Genomic DNA, 23088 nt, shown 5'->3' with positions numbered 1-23088 from the left:
GATACTCAGATTTTTAATTAAAAATTTGAAAGATAAAGAACATTAGAAACTTGTAGGTACATGGCATCTATGAGGCAGTAGACCAACGGCTGAATATTGATCCAAACAATTTACATCAATTTATTAAATATACTACTGCTATAAGCTCTACAAGAGTTGGGATTGGATGACAATGATATAAGAATTATCATCGCCTATCTGTATTGGAACCAGACAGTAACAGTACGTCTTCAAAATTTGAACGAATCTGAGGATCTCTCAATTACAAAAGGTGTAAGGAAATGTATACTTTCTCCAATGTTGTTTAACTCATATGAAAAAACCTTCGCAAAACAGTGGCATACTCTAATAAGGGTATTAAAGTTAAAGTATACGGCGTATTTATTAACACCAGGCATGTCGATAACATAGCGATAGTGGACATAGGCGCCCATACACATTGGCAAAGGGAGGCCGTGGCCGCCCCTAGCTTTTTGGGAAAGAACAAAAAATTAAATTTATGTATAATATATACATAGTGTGACCAACTCCAATTTAGTCGAATTCGGGACAAGACTGAAAAAACTACCTAAAATCCGGGACTTTTCAATGAAAATCGGGCCATTATTTTTAATATCATTTTATTGATTATTTAACATTTTTATGTTGACAAAAATTTTTTTGATGGAATGGGTTGTAATGATAATTCCATTTTTGATAGTTTTTGACGTTTCGACTTCCAATCCGGAAATCGTTCTCAAAAAACGAAAAATTAGAAAATCAACTAATGTTAGATTTCCATGTAAATTCAACCTTGGGTTAAAATATAATTATCATTATTTGATATTCATGTTTTTAAATCGTCTTTTCAGAAGACGGTAATTAAAAGGCAGAAACCGGTAAAAGTCCAGAGTTTGAGTTTTCCTAGAACTATAATATACGACGATATAAAATGCATGCGTTTTGGATGTGGTATTAGTATAGGAGTCTAGAAATTGTCGACTTTTTCGTCCCACCAATTCAATTTGATGTGAATTATTAGGAGAATGATGTATTAAAAATTTCAAAATGGAATTTTATCGAAACGTTGAAAATTCGGATGGCCCGGAAGCCTTGCCCGGGACGCCGGGACACGACTTCGTAATTCGGCCATGTTTCGGATTTTTCGGGCTAGTTGGTCACACTATATATACAGTATGGTGCAAATGAAAGGAATAAATTCCATATTTCGTAAACCGGCGACATTAAGAAAAAATCCCGAAACAGGTCAATTTTTATTTTTAAATTTTGATATTTTAGCATATATATCACACAAGTGACGTCATATATCTGGGCGTGATGACGTAATCAATTATTTTTTAAAATGAGAATAGGGGCCGTGTGCTAGCTCATTTGAAAGGTTATTCAATTCTCTATTCAGTAATGTAAACATTAAGATAATTAAAATAGTATATACATTTTTAATTTATTTGCAACACGAAAACTCAGCAGCTGCATAATACTCTGGTTAAATCGGAGAGTGCAGGAAAAGTCTATACCGGTTTCGGAGGTCTTTTCCCCCTCATCAGTAGTCCCATATCCTCTTCTCTCCGATTTCTCCAGGTATCATACTTTGGGCCCTTCCGAATTGCAAAGAAAGAAATGTCACGGATGAACTAGAGGTATCTACCGAAAAACAAAGTAAGTTATCAATCGAAGTAGCACAGAAAACGACAATAAATATCGTTCTCATACCACCATATTGACACCGGGTGGAATACTTTCTTTGGTGACACCTCCTGAAATTTTCAAAATTTATAAATCAAACAGGATGTCGAGGAAATTAAGATGAGATAATTTTAAATAATTTACAACTCATCTGCTAAGCGTGGTAAAAGTTCCAACAAGAAAGATTCCTTAATACTCCTACAAAAGAGAAAATGAATTAATAAAGTATAAACATTTTCAATTTCTCTGCAACACGAAAATGCAACACGAAAATGCAGCAGCTGCATAATACTCTGGTTAAATCGGAGAGTGCAGGAAAAGTCTATACCGCTTTCGGAGGTCTTTTCCCCCTTATCGGTAGTCCCATATCCTCTTCTCTCCGATTTCTCCAGGTATCATACTTTGGGCCCTTCCGGATGGCTCTAGTTCATCCGTGACATTTCTTTCTTTGCAATTCGGAAGGGCCCAAAGTATGATACCTGGAGAAATCGGAGAGAAGAAGATATGGGACTACTGATAAGGGGGAAAAGACCTCCGAAAGCGGTATAGACTTTTCCTGCACTCTCCGATTTAACCAGAGTATTATGCAGCTGCTGCATTTTCGTGTTGCATTTTCGTGTTGCAAAGAAATTGAAAATGTTTATACTTTATTAATTCATTTACTCTTTTGTAGGAGTATTAAGGAATCTTTCTGGTTGGAACTTTTACCACGCTGAGCAGATGAGTTGTGAATTATTTCAAATTCTCTCATCTTAATTTCGTCGGCATCCTGTTTGATTTATAAATTTTGAAAATCTCAGAAGGTGCAACCAAAGAGAGTATTCCACCTGTTGTCAATCTGGTGGTATAGGAACGATATTTATTGTCGTTTTCTGTGCTACTTCGATTGATAACTTACTTTGTTTCCTTTATTAATATATTTATATACAGGGTGTCCAAAAACAATTTTTTAAATTAAATCAATTGACAAAAAAAGAAGAATGTATGTAATTTATTTAATTCAAAATGCACTCTACCGCTGTCAGAAAACAGAAAAAAAAAGTTTTTTGATAAATAAACATTTTTTCGATTAAATTCAATGTTCAAGCCAGCTATCGCTAGGCACCTCCTTTTTGGAAGTTTGAACATTTAATTTAAGGCTATGGGTACATAATTCGCAAATATTTTACGTGTATCCCTACTTTTTCTGTCTTTACATGGCAAATTACGTGTAGTAAAATTCACACTGGTATGGATATGTAAACATTACTAAAATGGCATTCTACTTGAAAATGTCATCATTAATTTAAAGAGATGTGTTTTAAATGTTCTTGCATTGTTCTTTATAATTGCAAATTATTAATTCAGTTAATAAATGTGATAATTTTTTCATTAACTATGTATTCAGTGATTGTAATAATTTATTTGTACAACAAAAACTAATACTCAATCGAGAAAAGAGGAAAAGTGTTAAAGTGATTTTTTAATAATATATTGTTATGGAACGCTTACAATTTTGAACATCTTTAACAACAAAATACTTGGATCACAGAATATATTATCCTGATGTATTCTTTGCTTGGATCTTCCACAAATAATACACAATAAATAACTTTTTATTAAGTTCACGTCTTAAATCAATTATTTATCAAATACACTATATATCAATAATATTTAATCAAAACTCAAAATATTCCCGATGCAATGTCAAATATTTAAAATTGTCACTGATTGTTAGTGTCTGACTGACAATATATGCTGACAATATTATATTCGGCTGAGTGCGTTGTAAGACAAAGATAGATTTGGAAAATATTACCACGGCATTGTGTTCATTTTTTTCGAATCCTGAAAAAACCAATAAATATTTTGGAAAAATTTAAACGCAGAATGAAAGACTAAATTATTACCGAGGACCGAAAGTCCCTTAGAATAAATTAAAAGTTTATTTTGAATGATATATTTGAAATTAAATATCACACTAAATTTTCTCTTAGATTTTCACCCCTGTAACTTATTAAAATAAACATTATAGAAGTTCTCAGGGACTTTCGGCCCTCGCTAATAACGTAATCTTTCATTCTGCGTTTAAATTTTTCAAAAATACTTATTAGTTTTCTCAGGATTCGGAAAAAATGAATCCCCATTTGAATAGTATTGCAGCCTAAAATATGTACCGATCCTCTTAAGCGAAAAGCAATGTTTATTTTTCAAATAAATATTTGTTTCCTGTTTTATGGCAGTAGTAAATGTATTTTAAATTAAAAAATTACATACATTGTTCTTTTTCTGTGAATTAATTTAATTTAAAAAAATTGTTTTTTGACACCCCGTATAAATAATGATGTCACTGTTTATATTACTGAATAGAGAATTGCATACCCTTTCAAATGAGCTATTACACGACCCCTAGTCTCATTTAAAAAATCATCGATTACGTCACCACGTCCATCTGGATGACGTCACTCGTGTGATATATATGCTAAAATATCATAATTTAAAAGTAAAAATCGACCTGTTTCGGGATTTTTCCATAAAGTCGCCGGTTTACGAAATAACGAATTTATTCCTTTCATTTGCACCATATTGTATATACACTGCGCTGGAATAAGTGTTAAACGCCATATTAATTCATTTATTTTTAATACATTAGCAAAACGCTCGGACAGGTCGATTTTTAAAATAAATAGTATATTGTATCATTAAGGTTTCGAACTTTATGCGATCCCTCTTCAGGTGACAGTCATAGTCATAACTTTGATTTTTTTAAATGGGAAAGTACATCATGTGACACCTAATTTAAAAGCATTTGAAACACTGATTACAAAAATGTAAAATACTTGGGTAAAATTTCAGTCAAATGTTTTTCAAAGCATTAATTTTTTCCGAATCCTGAGAAAACTAATGAGTATTTTTGAAAAATTTAAATGCAGAATGAAAGATTATAATATTATTACCGAGGGCCGAAAGTCCCTTAGAATATACAAAAAGTTTCTTTTGAACGATATATTTAAAATTAAAAATCATACTGAATTGTGTCTTCGTTTTCACCCCTGTAACTTATTAAAATAAACATTATAGAAATTTTTTTTATACATTTACGCCTAAACGCGCCTAAAGAAGTATAACTTCAAAAAGACACAAACATTGATTAGGTATAGGTAGGAATAATTACCCAAATGCAAAGATATATGTAGTTGGAGAAAAAGTCGAACAAGTCAGGCAGTTTAAATACTTTGGTTGTCTGCTGAATGAGTTTTGACCCTGAGACTGAACTAAAGAGCAGAGTAGAACAAACCAGAGGCTTTTTGAGGCTTCGTACATTTCTAACCGATTGCAAATTGGATGTCAACGTGAGGTACAAAATGCTAAAGCGTTAGATACGTTTGGCCTGTTTTATTGTACGGAATGGAAGCATGGACATTAAAGGCCAGCTCCCTTAACAGGAGTCTCCATTAACAATACTTTGAAGTCTTTGAAATGAGGTGTCGGCGCCGAATACTTAGAATATCATGGACGGACACCGTCACAGGTACTCGACGAAAAGATAGAGGCTAAGAGAGATCTAGGACGTAAAAAGATGTAATTGCTACATAATCGCCAATGGACAGGAACCACAGCTATGAAATGCTTCACAATGCTGCTAAAAACAGAATAATTTAATCCTGACTATCTAACATCTCGACTTTTCTCGACTCTGTTTTATGGAATGGAAGCTTGGACCTTGAATGCGGCAATTAAAAAACTAGAATCATTCAAGCTGTGGGCGTACAGAAGAATTCTGAAAATATCGTGGACAGAATACGTCAAAAAACAAAGAAGTTCTGAGAAAGATGAATAAAGAAGTGGAAATCCTAAATACCATCAAAAGAAGATAATTATTAGAATATCTCGAACTTATTACATGTCAAGAGAGATACAACTTGCTCCAATTGATTATGCAGGGAAATATTCAAGAAAAAAGAAACATAGGGAGACGCAGAATATCGTGGCTACGCAACCTGAGCTGAGAGAATGGTATGGATGTACATCAAATGAACTTTTCAGAGCAGCCGTCTCCAAAGCTGTCAAGACAACGTACGGTGGCTGACTCTTACTACACAGAAATGCACGGCATCTTAAGAAGAATACCCGAGATAATCTCGATTAGCCGTATTAAACCCGCAAGATAGAAGATAATTATTGATATCTAATAGAACATGTACTCCTTATTGTTTTACTTTGACTGAAGTATCTAACAGAAATATAAGAAATAATAGGTACGATCCTATCTTTATTCGAGGTGTGCAGTGTGCAAGTACTTGGAGGGGATACAAGAAACGATCGTGCGCGAATGGCGGAGAAATATTGCAACGTTCTTAAATAATTCATGTTGTCAATTAAAATTGTCAAATTGAAGTATATTTCATACCTACTGTCATTGAAGAAGACAAATTATCTATATATTGCTCAACAATATTGATATGTTATGCAATTATTATACAAAGGTAAATTTAATTAATTGTATTTTGCTTGTAGTACTGGATTTTAATACCTAATTTTATTTACTACATACAATTGTTTACGTTTTAATAACATCACCTGAATCTGACTTTTCTCCTTATTATTTTTTTGGACTATGTCCTTGTCCTTGATATTTATCCAGTAACCAGGACTAATATAATTGGCCAATATAATTAAAAGTGCGAAAAATGTTGCTGAGCGTAGAAACCAGGTGTCGCTTTGCCGAACTTGCACGGTCCCAATAATAGAAATCGGTTAAGAAGCAAGACACTAAGTAAGAGAAACAAGATGAACCTATAGAGTGAGGACGTTTGAGTTGGAATAAATTCATTTTCTCGAGAATGGGCGTCTCTGGTGCGGGAGCACGCCAAATATAATTCTATTTTAGTGACGTCACGTTGCCTAGCAACCGTCGATTCTCCCATCATGAAATTCTATTTTGTGACGTCAGCAAAATAGAATTCTATTTGGAGTGCTCTGGGCCCTAGAGATAAATTCCGAAATTGGTCGATTTTTATTTTTAAATTATAATTTTTTGGCATATATATCATACTAGTGACGTCATCCATCTATGCGTGATCACCTAATCGATGATTTTTTTAATGAGAATAGGGGTCGTGTGATAGCTCATTCGAAAGGTTATTCAATTCTCTATTCTCTATATAAATATAATTATTTATGCAGGGTGCCCAAACATTTTTTTAATTAAATTAATTGAGACAAAAGGAAGAATGTATGTAATTTATTTTATGTAAAATACATTTTACTGTTGTCAGAAAACAGAAAAAATGTTAATTTGAAAAATAAACATTGCTTTTAGTTTAAATAAAATGTTCAAACTGCTTGGGTGGGTGGCAGTTATAATATTGAATTTAAGCGAAAAACAATATTTATTTATCAAATAAACATTTTTTCCTGTTTTCGGATAACAGTAAAATTTATATACATTCTTCTTTTTGTCTCAATTAATTTAATTAAAAAAAATTTTTAGCCACCCTGTATAAATAATTATATTAATATTTACACTATTGAATATAGTACTGAATAACCTTTCGAATGAGCTATCACACGACTCTTATTCTCATTTAGGAAAATCATCGATTACGTCATCACACCCAGATGGATAACGTCAGTAGTATTATATATAGGCCAAAAATTAAAATTTAAAAATAAAAATCGACCTGTTTCGGGATTTATCTCCAGAGTCGCCCATTCTCGAGAATATTAATTTATTCCAACTCAAACGTTCTCACTGCATAAGACCTTAATAAAACCTGTTGTTACAAAATATGGGATGGAAAACAACAACGAGTTACAAGAAAGAGGAAGATAGCCTTCTGAAATTTGAACGAAAAATAATGAGAATAATACTGGGCCACAATTTAACAAGAGAGGGAGAAATACGAATGAAAACATATGCCGAAATTGAAGAAGAATTAAAGAGAAAATATAGTCAGATACGTAAAATCGCTTCGCTTAGAATGGATGGGACATATACAGAGACACCCACAATCAGATTTGTTGAGAAGGATAACTCCCTGGTCACCACTATGTCCCAGATGTAGAGGAAGACCCAGAAGAAGATGGCTGGATGATGTAGAAGAAGACATAAGAGCAATGAATGTGAAAGACTGGAAAGTTCAGTGCAAGGACAGGAAGAAATGGAAAAAAGTCACGAGAACAGCAAAGACACACATCAAGCTATAAATGATAGAGGAGTAATCCACCTCACCCAAGAATAGGATTTTGAACGTCATGGCTTTAGCTATAATCCCTAGGAATTGTAATGCTTAATGAATTAATGAAACGTTTATAAACTTACTTTATTCCAAACAGACGTTTCTCTATCCAACAGAGACTGGCCAAGTTTCCAACAGTTTGCAAAGAAACTTCCGCCGAATTTATTAACTTCTTTTCTGTCTCGTTTATAGGAAAATGGACGTACGTCCCCCAGGTATTTTCTCGAAATACATTTAAATTCAATCTTTTCGATAACTGATTTTTGTATCCGTCGTCGTTTATTGAAAATAGTGTAGCCTGTTGATTAATCCAAATCGATTTAATTGCTACTTTTAAATTTTCACTTACTAAGCACCTTTCCAGACCCATAATACCACTGAATTCTTCATTTTGGCTATATAGCCATATTGTTTTTTCTTCTTCATTAGATTGAGCTACTCTTACAAGCCTGTTCAACCATTCAAAACTTGAAGTTGATATTTTAACTACTTCGTGGTTTTCTGGGAACGATGCTTTCAAACGCAATAAAGATATGTTAGGAGTTTGGAAGATAAGATCTAGATCATTAGGTACTCTCATCAATTTACCCCAGTATAAGACAAAACCGTTCGTATTTAGAGACTTATGAAAATCATCCAAATAAGATTTTAAGAGCACTTTATCTATAATAAACACATCTGCCTTATCCTCAACATCTTTTAGTTCCATATTTAAATATTTCACCTCAGTTAAAATCTGTTTATTTATGATTTCCTTAATTTTGTAGTTGAATTCTTCACTTAGTTTATGTTTTTGTGTAAGAAGTTCTATCATCGTTAAATTTCGGTTATATCCATCAATGTTTTGAAATATGATCTGCAATGCAATGTCTAACGATATGTCTAAGTCATATTTGTCATTCAAAGGAGATATATAGCTTACAAATTGATAGGATTGTAATAATGGATCGCTTTGTATCTTCTGACGTCTTGGAGCAATAACAACTTTAGCCCCAAACATTTCTATTCCTTTCGTCTGGATCACGTCTAGACATTTGTTTTGTTTTACTGGACGATCTGTAAAAAATATTTGTAAACATTACTTGTGTAATATACCGTACTTTCAGTTTATGATATGCTATGGCGATGATAGTGTTCTGAGGTCAAGTAAATGAATGAGCTGAATACTTGAAACTAAACAACTAAAATAAGATAATCAGACTATATACTTTTAAGAGCTGAAAAAAAGCTTGGTAGCTGGTTTGGTAATTTCCAATTCGGCAGTTCATTTACCGATCTACCGAAAACACCTTTACCGATTTCGATTCTTCTTCTTTCCCTGTCGCTTGACTATGTCTAAGTTGGATATAGGATACTTTATTGTAATATAAGTATTTTAACAGTCTTATACCGCACTAGTCAAGTCCTGCTGTTCGCAGGCAATAGAAAAGTGTATCATGTTTAACTCGGTCGAATGTCTTCTCGCAGTCGATGAAACAAATTTAAACGTTTTTTCGGAACTCACAAGTTTTCTTGCAAGAGAACGCCCATAGAAAATAATACCTTCCTAGTTCCTAGACCATTTTTAAATACAAATTGCTTATTACCCATTGCATTTTCGAACAGAAGGAATACTTACTCGGTTTTGTATACTTGTAAAAGTATCTTAAGGACGTGGCTCATGAAATTGATTAGTCTAAAATCACTGCATTTGGTATGCCTGCTTTTCTTTGGTAATAATATAAACAGACTTCAACCAATCATCGAGTATTTTTCCTTCGTTGTAAATTTTGTTAAAGAAAGTGGTTCAGTAGGTAATGTTTTCTTCGTCCAAAAAAGTTTAAGTAGCTCAGCAGAGATTTGATCTAGTCCAAGTGCTTTATTATTTTTGGATTGCTGCATTGCTTTTCTGACTTCCGATTTCAGTATACTGAGACCTCTCTAACTGGTTGTCACTGGTAGTATGTGTGTGTATGTCTATCATTTTCTCGAGAAGCATCGTCAAAAAGTTCACAAATTATTCCACTGCATTTTTAAGTACGTGAGCATTTTTCGGATTTCTACTTCCGGAGCTGTATTTAAGTTTCTTGTGGAGGTGAAACTGACTTTTTTGGAGGTCTTCTATTGCTTTACATGAGGTCTCGAGCCAAGATTCTTTGGCTTGCTTAATTTTTTTGTTTACGAGTTTGTTGATTTGACGGTATTTGTTAAAATGTATATTTGTATATCTCCGTTAAACTTCTATCAGGTCTAGGATTTCCTGTGTCATCCACCCATTTTTTGCCAATGTTGTCGGTGTTTTCTAAGACTCTTAAATCGAGTTTTGTAAATCGTAACAAAATTCTTCGATGGTTCTGTTTTCGTTTGGTACACTTGCTATTCTGTGTATTGTATTTTTTAAAAGGGCGTAAACATTAAAATAATGATTAATAATTAAAACCTTTTTCTGACACGGTTTTGCTTTGCAAAAGGTGTTCAAGTAAGTTAATAACAATTTCTTTATAATGACTCTTTGTTGATTCTAATTTAACTAACAGTTTCTAGTATTTTTTCTTTTATGCAAAATATTACAACATGGGCTTAGCTAATCCATAAAACATTTATATTTGGTTTGAATGAGCATCTAAAAATGCAATACTTTATAAAGGGTGTCCCAAAAGTAGCGGAACGGTCGAATATTTCTTGAAATGAACATCCGATCGAAAAACTGAAAAATAGAGGTTCAATAATTTTCCAAAATCTATCGAATACCAAACACGACAATCCACTCCACGCCCTGGATAACTTTAAAATCTTAAATGGAAACCCCCAGTTTTTATTGCAGGTTTGGATTCTTTACGTAAAAGTAAGGAACTTGTATTCGAGACATTTCTTCGAATTATGGATAGATGGCACTATAATCGGAAAAAACTACGGTATCACGATAAATCATTTTTTCCGATTATAGCGCCAGCTCTCCACAATTCAAAAAAAATGTCTCGAATAAAAATTGCTTACTTTTACGTAAAGAATTCAAATCTGTAATAAAACTGTTTTTTTATTTAAGATTTTAAAGTTACACCCCACCCCACCTCCAAGGGGTGGAGTGGGGGTAGTATTTGGTATCATTCGATAAATTTTTGAAAATCATTGAACACGTATTTTTCAGTTTTTCGATCCGATGTTCATTTTGCGAAGTATTCGACCGTTCCGCTGCTTTGGGACACCCTATATATTCAAAACACCACAAACTGATGTGAAACAAACATACACTAGTTTCGTGATTATGAAAAATACTTACATTTGTCATCACAATCTTTGAACAATAGTTCTGGATCAATAATTAATCTCGTTATAGATTGTGGTACAGTTAATTCTCTTGGTCTATTGATAGGAATCATCAATTGTAGCATACCGTCAAGAAAACATGTAACATTGTCTTTCCATTCTATCAGTGCGTCTGTGGAATCGATGTCAATTTGTTTTACAGATTGAAAATCTTCAGCCAGAAGTAACATCCGCATTCCAAGTTCTTTGTAAAAGTCTTCCCTCTGTAAAACTAAAAGAAAATGCCATTAATTTTAGTTTATGACTGCGTTTTCCTCTGTAACTATATGAAATTACTTTCAACGAAATTAAATATTCCGTCGACATGACCCTCACGAGAAAACGGACAACAATTTAAAAAAGAAAACCATTTCAAGAACATAAAGTTTTTATTTGATTAATTATGTATTAAGTATCCATTCCTTTAATTGTGTCTTTTACTTCTTCTGGTATTTCTGATTCTATTTTACTGTTCACATTTGCGTTATATGCACCATCAACTTGACCGGTAACAGGTGGCCTATATAACCTTTCCTATCTCTTTTTTCCTTTTTATCAAATATATATTGCCTCTTTGATCTATCAATATGTTGTGTCTATTATATTGTCTTTTCGTTATTTCTAAATCGTCCGTTCGTATTTGAAATGATTTTTTATGCTTTTTTGAAAAATGCAGTAAACGACTAAAAGCTTTCTTCATTTTTTGATCTTATATCTAGACCCATATTATAAGGCTTAAGTTGTTTAGTTTCTCTATCTTTGCTGGGATTTTATATGCCATATTTTAATCACATCTTATTCGATTGTGTATGATTTTGAGCTAGTTTTAGTATAAAACTTATTAAATTGATTATATCTTATGTTGTCCACATTTATTGACACCCACTTTTTATGGGATTGGCACAAAGATAGACTTCAAACATCTTCTTCTTCTTTTAGTGCCATCTCCCAATCGGATGTTGGATAACATCATCACTATCTTTACTCTATATTTATACCGCTCTACTGAAGAGTTCTATGGAAGTACATTTAAACCGGTCCCTTAAATTCTTCAACCATGACATTATCCTTCGTCCTATACTCCTTGCTCCCTGTATTATCAGTCTTAGCATTCTAAGAACTTCAGACAGTCTATTCCAAGTTTGCATTGTTTAGATGTATATAATTATTTTGATTTTAACTGTAAATCTTCATTGCATGAATGAAAAGATCTCAATTCACTATGCTTTAATACCTTGAGTTTGTTTTCAATCCGATGTCGGATCGGAATCAGATCCGATCGGATCGGAGGAATACGAATCAATGTAGGCGCTCCCTAAGTCTCATAACAGACGAATTAGGAAAAGCCAGAGTTATGCTACAATAACTACAGCAAGTAACAGAGTCGGTTTAAGAATAAACTATGGGAAAACAACATGCTGACAAATCTTGCCCCAATGAGTTAACAGAAATAAAAAAATCGCCAATAGAAGTTGTGGACAGATTGTGGATCACGAAATAAGATTAACGCGATTTGAGCTACTTGGAAGAGTAAGTTGAGGTTGGGCTACATTCAGAAAAATAAGACTAATATTTAAAATCAATATTCCTATCCATTTAAAAAGGAAAGCATTCTACCAGTCCTTACATACGGATCAGAAACCTTCATCATCATCATCCAGTATGCGTCCACTGCTAGTCATAGATCTCTCTCAGCTCTTTCTATCTGTCTCTGTTTTGTGCGGCTTGCATCCAGTTACTGATAACACCCTTTTTATCTGGTTGATTAGCATCCTCTGCTTCTTAGTGCTTCTTATCGTGGCATTCTCTAGAAAATACGTTTTGTCAATCGGTTGTTTGATAAAATCTAGAGACGTGTCCTGACCAGTTCCACTTTAGCGACTCGATTATTTCGATAGCGTCTATTGTTTTATTGTACGACCTAGGTAACAAGTGAATATAGGTAACTCACACTGGTCAAAGATGATTTTCCTTTTGAGGCATATGGGTAAGTCCGATTTAAATATATAGTTGAATTTACCAAACGCTGCCAAGACGAATCCTATGCAACGTAGAAGCTCATGTGTCTGGTTATTCATGTTCATGTTAATCTTTGGTCATAAACCTTAACTCTGACAAAAAATAAAATAAAGAATTCAGCGCTTGGAATAAGCTTGAGAAGCTTATCATGGAGCTTGAAGCTGGTACCACAGTGCAAAAGATGCCAGGCCTATGGTCATACATGGAAATATTATAATAAGGAACCAAGATGTGTTAAATACATCGGTAAGCACCTTACCAAAGATTGTCAGAAACCACTAAAAGAGGAACCAAAATGTATCAATTGTGGTGAAAATCATCCTGCAAGCTACCAACGATGTTATTTAGCCAAAAAATACAAAAGCTGAGAAATCAAAGAACAAATAAGGCTACCAAAACTGAGGAGCGCACAAGCAAAAACAAACAAGTCAGCCAAATACAAATTTTCAGGAAATGAGAAAAACGTTTTTATAATATTAGTCAACTGTTTCCAATGACAAAAAATGTTACTTGTGACAAATTATTATTATATACAAGAATAATATAGCAGTTCAAATCGAAAATGTTATTTTAATTAGTTATTAAATATTTAATATTTGACATGTTTGGTTTTGACTGAATTCAAGAGACATGTTTGTTTTTGGTTGAGTGGAAAGCTGACATGTTTGCTTTTGGTTAGATAGAAATATTTTTTTTGGTTAAAGAAAGTGTTGAAATAAAATTATAGAGAACCAAAATTGATTTTATTGAAACACATTTTTTGAAATAACATTGAAACTAACTTGTTAGTTGTAAAAATTCACTTGCATTAGACCATTAAAAAAATTAAAAATAGTCAAAAATTCGTATTGTTCAAAACATGTTTAGGCCTATCTAAAATATTGTGTCCTTTTTTCCTAGTTCCTTTCGAACCCTCATTAACAGGAATAAGACTTTCAGCATCAACTTCCATTTTATTTAGCCGAACTTTTTACTATAACTAAACTAAACTTTTCGTTAAAATTAATATTAAACAAAGGACATCGCACACATCTTATGGAAAATATAATGTCACTCAAATTCAATAAAATTTATACGAATAGATTCGTTTTAAATTAACGGTCAAATATTATCATTGCGCCAACTCTTAATTATGATTAATTACGGGGCAAATTGCAATTAAAGTTTATCGAAATCACATTTTTTGAGTCAGTAAAAGTGTCAGTTACAATTACTATTGCTCTGGGTGCTATTCACAAGAGCTTAAACCCCGCTGGGTCTAAGCGGATTAGTGAAACTAATCCGCTGATTTATGGAGTACCAACAATTTGGGTATTTTAAAATATTTTCTCTCTCTCTAACTTATGTACGTACCCATTTGATTTCAGATTTATTTATATCAATTTCTGCTCTTATTATTGAAAATATAGAGTTGGCGCAATGATAAGATTTGACCGTTAATTTAAAACGCATCTATTCGTATAAATTTTATTGAATTTGAGTTACATTATATTTTCCATAAGATGTGTGCGATGTCCTTTCTACGGCAAATTAACAACTACTATTAACCTTACTAAAGCTTCCTGCAGTCTGACTGTTTGTGTCACGTGACTTAAATAGACGTTCCTGATTGGTTTAAGTCACATATTTGTTTCTGCTTGAGTTCAAGAGGAACACATGTTTGCTTTTGCATAGGTCTATGATTTTCTAAACACAAAATCAGTAAGAAATATTTGTTTTTGATCGAGTTAAACGTTTGAAATATATTCTGTTAAGCCGCTTAATGTAAATCACTGCTTACTTGAATTTTTTGGTTTGTGCATTTGTTTGTTTTTGCATGCGCGCTCCTCAACTACCACAAAGGGTTAATGAGAAGGAGAAGCTAAAAGCACAAAACGTCACTGCAAATAGAAAATACAGTGATGTAGTGTGTGGTACGTTGTCCTGGTCCTACTTTCAAAAGTTGTTAATACCACAAGACCATCTTTTTTATTAGTAGCAGTACGACAAAGGTTTCACTTGATAGGTTAGTGTGTTTTTCATCCAAATAAAACAATGTCCCACAAGAAAACAGGTATGTATCGCTAGTTATTATTTGAAAATTAACAAAAAACCAAAACCAGTTAGTAATAAATTTTTGACAATCGTCAAATCAACATATTTTATCCCTCGTATCTTTGAAGCTACTCACGAACAATTAGCTTGTTAGTAATAAATGGTGAAAATAGGCCTGGGATCCCAGACTAATATTCGTTAGAGCAGGCCAATATTGTTAATTTTTTTTGATAGTTTGATAGTTTAATTAATTTTCAATTAAAAATACTCGATAAATAAATGAAGTTGTGTGGATACTTACTCACGCCAGAACTAGGTCCACTATATAACTTATCAGTTATATACTTTTTGCTAATATCTTTAGGCACACTAATTTTTCCTGAAACGACTAGTGATCCACTTTCGTGTATTTCAAAGTTGCCGGTTGCTCGCATAACGTTTACAAGAAACTCCGCGTTCTCTTGTTCAGACAGCACTGTGCTTCTCAGAAACTTAATATTTTCAATTACTACAGGTAGTTCGGTAAACTTTTTTGAGTGAAGTTCAGCAACTACTTCCCAAACCAAAACCTAAAACATAAACATCGATTGAGATTCAACCCGATAAACATTACTAAAAGGAAAGTAACGAAAACAGAGTTACGAATAACATCCGATCCATTGAGGGTGTGAGAAAAATACATCACAGAAATTTTTGAAGATGATAGAATACATCAGGTTTGTACATCCGGCAAATCCATCAAAACGAAAAAAGTTACTCCTACAAACATCTAGCAAAAAAAAAAAAGATTAAGGACAAAATTAAGAACATATTATAAAAAGAAAGACGCATATACTAGTAGCATATTCTTTAATGGGGTAGGCGCAAAATCTTGGTCCAATGCTATTTAAATGCCGTTCATTTTTTTCGAATCCTGAGAAAACTAATAATAATTTCTGAAAAATTGAAACGCAGAATGAAAGATTATAATATTACCGAGGGCCGAAAGTCCCTTAGAATAAACAAAAAGATTCTTCTGAATGAAATATTTGAAATTAAAAATAACACTAAATTTTCTCTTTTTTTTTCACGCCTGTAACTTATTAAAATAAACATTATATAAGTTTTCACGGACTTTCGACCCTCGATAATAATGTAATCTTTCATTCTGCGTTTAAATTTTTCAAAAATATTTATTAGTTTTCTCAGGATTCGAAAAAAATAAATGCATTTAAATAGCATTGGACCAAGATTTTGCGCCTACCCCCTTAAGCTAGCGTTGAAATTTTTTATCTGTATTATAAATATCGTTAAATATTAATCAGAGCCATTTTATTCGTTGTCGTCCATGAATTCTTCGAAATTTTGACTAAAATGTAAAAATGTATTTCATCGAAGAAAAATCCTGCTAACAAAAGTATTAATAAAAAAATGATTACCCCTTCCCATTCATAAAAAAGGAATTTCAAAAGATTAAAGAAAGAAAATAACATAATACCAAGAGCACTCCAGAAACACTTAAAAGAAGGGATTTGAAGATGACAACAATACCATAATATGTAAAGGTCTTACCAGAAGAATTAAAAAGGATAGGAAATAAATACAATATCACAACATTCAATACGACCAACACGCTGAGATCTATTCTATTCAACACCAAACCAAACAACAAAGGAGAGATCAAAGAAGTGCTTCTATAATACACCTTCTGAATGCAAACAATTTTATGCGGGAGAAACCTCAAGAACACTAAGTGATAGAATAAATGAGCATGCATTATATGTCAAAAGAGAGACTTTGACAGATATCAGATATGAAAACATACCTGGGACAATGATCACAGAGTACAATGGAAAGATGCATCAACAGTCATGAAATAAAGAACAAAACGAGAAAAATCAAAGAAGCAGCCCTCATCTTACTAAACGAAGAAAAATTTGCAGCCTAGCTATCAACCGAATGTTATCATGGCTTTAGTTATCAATATTAAAGGAAGAAATTAACAATAAGAATATTCCAAACATTAGTGGATTAATAGAAGGTCAGAAATACATCATCTCTACCATTAACTATATAAGCACACAACAAGCGGAATTTGATACTCAGATACTCAGAATTTCAACTCAAAAATATGGCTTTTTTGTCTACAAGACAAAATAGCCATATTTTTACAGATGATTTTGTAAATCATCTGTAAAATCGGATGCTACATAACTTCAATTCATAAAAATATATAGGTTATAATAATTTCAGCTTATAATAATTTTTTATTATACTGAAAGTGAAAATACTTTCAGAACCTCTTTTAAACAATGGAGAATAAAGTAAATGGTGGAAAAGAAAGGAGTGGAACACAAGAAGAAAATTTTAGTAAAAAATGTAAAATATTTTTTAAATTATTACTTACCAGGTATCCCATAGCAGGCATTAAAGTTCTTCCATCTACATTATGTCCAGTGAGAAAAGCATATTTTTCATTCGTTAAGTTTACTGAAATTATTTTTCCAAAGCAATCTTCATTTTTCCAGAGTGGCACTCTCCAAGATGAACTATGGTCCCATTTAACTAACGGCGATAACATTTTAGTTCCTCTACTGACAGGAAATGTTACTCCTTTATAAAGTTTTGTTAAATTTGGTTGTGCTCCAGCATTATAAATTCTAAAATAATTATTAAAACAAGCATACACACATAAACCAATCAGTAATAAGATCCCACGGTTGATACAGATAATTAAAAAAAATCATTAAAATTTTGAGAAGCATTACTGTCGATATGGATAAAGAAATAAGTCGTCAAAACACAAGACAATAATTATTATTATCTGAATACTTAGGCTACGGCCAGACGAGCGACAATTTACAGCGTTGTAAGATCAGTAACATGAAGTGCGAAAATGGTTCCCACGGTGAGTGTAGTGGATGGCCAAACTGAGCTGTAAAATATCGCGCTGCATCATAGCAGCATAGGATAGGACCCCGTTTTTCGCTCCTCATTTTACTGCTCTTACAGCACTGTAAATTGTCGCTTGTCTGGCCGTAGCCTTAGTGTAAAATATAAAAATAGTGGCTGATGGACGAGAGTTCGTTAAACTTCTGGAAATCCTATACAGTGTCAATTATTTGAAAAGGTAGATACCATCCTCTATAATTTGGTCTCTAAAAAATCTAAAAATATGCAAAACAAGTCAAATTTATTTGTGAGGCGGACATTCTGTAGACCAGTTTTCAACTAAATTACATCAAACCTCTAGCGGGGCCGGATACAACCCCCAAAATTTTTAATGGAAAGGGGGGTTGAGTGATACCTCTTTTTAAAGGTCGTTCAACTACCTTTTCAAAAATACTACTACATACAGTAACATGAAGCAGGTGGGATGAAAAGTTCGTAGGCTGACACATAGATGGCACTACTGGTATTAAATTCATATGATTTTTATTCAGCGTTAACCTTCAAAAGATGCGTGTATGAATTTGACAGCTGTCGAACTATTAGTTTATGAGATATAGCATTTTGAGTAAAGCAACTTGCGTTAGTTTAAAAAAAAATGGATAAAAAGGAATTTCGTGTCATAATAAAGCATTGCTTTTTGGCGAAAAAAAATACTGTCGAAGCTAAAGCTTGGCTCGATAAACAATTCGAACTATGCACCAGGAATATCAACCGTTGTGAAATGGTTTGCTAAGTTTAAACGAAGCGAAATGAGCACCGAGGAAGATGCACGCATTGGACGCCCCAAAGAGGCTGTTACCGACGAAAACATAAAAAAGTCCACAAAATAATTTTAGATGACTGTAACGTGAAGTTGTTCGAGATACCTGAGACTCTAAGGATATCAAAGGAACGTGTTGGATATACAGGGTGTAACGAAAATACAGGTCATAAATTAAATCACATATTCTGAGACCAAAAATAGTTCGAATGAACCTAATTTACCTTAGTACAAATATGCACATAAAAAAGTTACAGCCCTTTGAAGTTACAAAATAAAAATCGATTTTTTCGAATATATCGAAAACTATTAGAGATTTTTTATTGAAAATGGACATGTGGCATTCTTATAGCAGGAACATCCTAAAAAAGAATTATAGTGAAATTTGTGCACCCCATAAAAATTTTATGGGGGTTTTGTTCCCTTAAACCCCCCCAGATTTTTGTGTACGTTCCAATTAAATTATTATTGTGGTACCATTATTTAAATTCAATATTTCTATAACTTTTTTGCCTCTTAGTATTTTTTCGATAAGGCAGTTTTTATCGAGTTGCGGCTTCTTTTTTAATATGTTTACATAAAAATTTTATGGGGGTTTTGTTCTTTTAAACCCCCCAAATGTTTGTGAATGTTCCAATTAAACGTTTACTGCGGTACCATTAGTTAAACACAGTGTTTTTAAAACTTTTTTGCCTCTTTGTATTTTTTCGAGAAGGCACTTTTTATCAAGATATTACTTCTTTTTTAATATGGTTCAAAATATACCTAAAAATGTAAATCATAAATAAATTTTCATATTATTACCAAGTCTCCATAATCGTACTTAGCCATATACAAATATGTGGTGGATTTGACAAATATTCAAAATATCTCGATAAAAACTGACTTATGGAAAAAGTACTAAGAGGCAAAAAAGTTTTTAAAATATTGTGTTTAGCTAATGGTACTACAATAATAATTAAATTGGAACGTACACAAAAGTTTATGGGGGTATAAAGGAACAAAACCCCCATAAAATTTTTACGGGGTGTCCAAATTTCACTATAATTTTTTCTTAAGATACTACTACCATAAGAATGCCACATGTCTATTTTCAATAAAAGATCTCTAATAGTTTTCGATATATTGGAAAGAATCGATTTTTAGTTTGTAACTTCAAAGGGCTGTAACTTTTTTTATGTGCACATTTGTACTAAGGTAAGTTAGGTGCAATCGAACTATTTTGGGTCCCAAAATATGTGATTAAATTTATGACCTGTATTTTTGTTACACCCTGTATATTGTGCATGAATATTTGGGTATGCGAAAGCTCTGTGCAAAGTGAGTGCCGCGAGAGCTCACAATAATTGATAAAAACAACAACGAATTGATTATTCTGAGAAGTGTTTGAAGCTCTTTAATCATAATAAAACCGAATTTTTGCATCGATATATTACAATGGATAAAACATGGTTCCATCATTCCACACCGAAGTTCAATCGACAGTCTGCTGAGTGGACTGCACGTGATGAACCGACTCCAAAGAGTGGAAACACGCAACAGTCAACTGGCAAGGTTATGGCATCAGTATTTTGGGATGCTCATGTTATAATATTCATCGACAATCTTGAAAAGGAAAAAACCATTAACATCGACTATTACCTTCGTTACTGGAGCATTTCAAGGACGAACTCGCGATAAAACGGACACATTTGAAGAAAAAGAAAGTGCTATTTCATCAAGCCTAACTCTGCCTGTGTTAGGTGTGGCGTGAACTGAGTAGCTTCACACATGATGCAGCCGGTCCCAAGCCCGGATAAAAGAGGAGGGGAGAGGAGTCACACCTCTATAAAAAACCAGGGTTTAGCTGGCCCGGCTAATAGCACCCTGTAAGGGCCCCTTGCCTAGGGTTACAGATAAACCGAATGATTGCCGGAATAAGCAATCCCCCACTTACTGACCAACGGCTTCGGGCGGATGAGTTAGTAAGTGTTTAGGGCACTCTCTTGCCCTGGAGTTGAGAAATCGGCTCCGAAGGCGGATGAACCAACAATGTGTCAACGGCATAAGGATCAAGCAGGCAAACGGAAAACCACTTGATTACATATTCCAGAGCACGTTATGGAATGACAAAGGAAAATAATATAGTGCTATGCGATCCGGCAAGCAACCGGCGCCACGTCGATTCCGGGTCGACGGGTGTGAAATGGACGACCGGGCAGATGGATGTGGGCAACCAGGCTACATCTGCGAAATTGGTGACTGGAAAGCCAAAATTAAACTTACGCACAAAACACCGTATAGCCACATGGAACGTCCGAGGTCTGCTAGAACCAGGAAAACTACATATCTTAGAACGAGAGCTTATTAGAGAAAAAGTAGACATATGTGGAGTTTCAGAAACACACTGGGAAGGCCAAGGACACTGGGAATCCAACTACTATAAAATATTCATATCGGGAGCCAATAAAACTGGTCAAAATGGCGTAGCAATACTGGTACGGAAGAACCTCGCAAAATGTGTATATGAATATCTCCCAATAAATGAGCGCCTAATTAAAATTACTCTTGATGGACAGCCAACAAAGGTTCATGCACTACAAGTATATATGCCAACATGCGACGGGACAGATGAAGAAGTAGAAGAGATGTACCAGTTAATAAACAGTAACATCGCTAACATACCCAAAAAAGAGCCAGTCATAATATTGGGTGACTGGAACGCAAAAATAGGCAAAACAACATCAGAAGAGCGGCTGAAAGGAACAGTTGGTGGGTTTGGAATAGGCGAACGAAATGAGAGAGGAGAAAGACTATTACAATTTGCCATCGACACTGAAGTTAATATCATGAACACCATGTTTAAACATCACCCGCGAATACTATCAACTTGGACTTCACCAGGGGGAAGATATAAAAATCAAATAGATTATATTCTTGTCAGCAAACGATGGAAAAGTTCGGTAGTAAACGTAAAGACAAAACCAGCGGCAGATTGCGGAACAGACCATAAACTATTACAATCCGAATTCCGTATCAAATTTTGTAAGAAAATTGAAACAACTAGAACAATTAAATATATTCCTAAAGAGCCTGGAAAATACAAAGAAACACTAAGACATAGTAACACACCAAACATTACTGGCGATCCCAATCAAACATGGGAACATACAAAGCCGTGGATTATAGACGCAATAAATATTACAAACCCCAAAGAAACCCAACGGAAAGAAAAACACTGGATGACTGATGAGACACTGAACCTAGTAGAAGAACGAAGAAATATTAGAAACAACGCTGCAAATCCAACAGAAACTGAAAACAAGATAGCAGATGTAAACAGACGCATAAAATCATCAAGTAGAAGAGACAAAAATAATCACATTAAAGAAATATGCAAACAACTAGAAGAACACGCCGACCGTCAAGAATCTAGAGAACTGTTTGCCAAAGTGAAATACTTAACTAAAGAGTTTAAACCACAAACGCAGGTCATTAAAGATAACTTGGGAACGATCATCACCAATGCAGAGGGCATAGCAGCGACATGGAAACAATACTGTGAAATGCTGTTTCATAGCGACCATGAAGATGTGAACCCAGAAGAAATAAATGAATGACGAAAAGGAACCACATATTTTAAAATCGGAAATAGAAACCGCAATAAAAAATTGAAAACTGGAAAATCTCAAGGAGAAGACGGAATCACGGCGGAAGCACTTAAAGAAATGGGAGACATAGGAGTTGAAGTGATGTTCAAACTGTGTAATGAAATCTGGAACACAGGAAAATGGCCAGATGATTGGTGTAAGCTTACTTTCATACCCATTTATAAGAAAGGCTCACCAACTGATTGTAATAACTACCGCACTATAGCCCTGATCTCCCACGCAAGTAAAGTCCTTCTAACTATAATTAACGAGAGATTAAAATCAATACTTTTACCACAGATCCCACAAGAACAATTTGGATTTGTCCCTAGAAGAGGCACACGAGAACAAATTCTTAATCTCAGACAAATTATAGAAAAATCTAGAGAATTTAATCTAGAAACATATTTGTGCTTCGTCGACTACTCGAAAGCGTTCGATAATGTAAAGTGGCATAAAATGTGGGGAATACTGAGAGACATGGGTACCCCCGAACATCTAATATACCTGCTGAAACAACTGT

The 23088-nt window shown here is 33.7% G+C and overlaps 1 protein-coding gene across 2 annotated transcripts in view; it reads right to left on the bottom strand.

The window, feature by feature from the left end:
• Positions 1 to 23088, bottom strand: part of LOC114339102 (fatty acid synthase) — a 172838-nt gene that overhangs the window by 50104 nt on the left and 99646 nt on the right. For both annotated transcript variants that reach the window (XM_028289735.2, XM_028289736.2), the window contains exons 12-15: positions 17632 to 17884; positions 15547 to 15814; positions 11167 to 11424; positions 7991 to 8963 (exon numbers count right to left, since the gene is read on the bottom strand). In XM_028289735.2, coding sequence (XP_028145536.2) covers positions 7991 to 8963; positions 11167 to 11424; positions 15547 to 15814; positions 17632 to 17884 — 1752 coding nt within the window. The remainder of the gene's footprint in view (positions 1 to 7990; positions 8964 to 11166; positions 11425 to 15546; positions 15815 to 17631; positions 17885 to 23088) is intronic.

This window comes from Diabrotica virgifera, chromosome 1 (genome assembly GCF_917563875.1).
Source record: "Diabrotica virgifera virgifera chromosome 1, PGI_DIABVI_V3a".
Taxonomy (NCBI): domain Eukaryota; kingdom Metazoa; phylum Arthropoda; class Insecta; order Coleoptera; family Chrysomelidae; genus Diabrotica; species Diabrotica virgifera.
The sequence above is the reverse complement of the archived record's forward strand: the minus strand, read 5'-3'. Positions and strand labels throughout refer to the sequence as shown.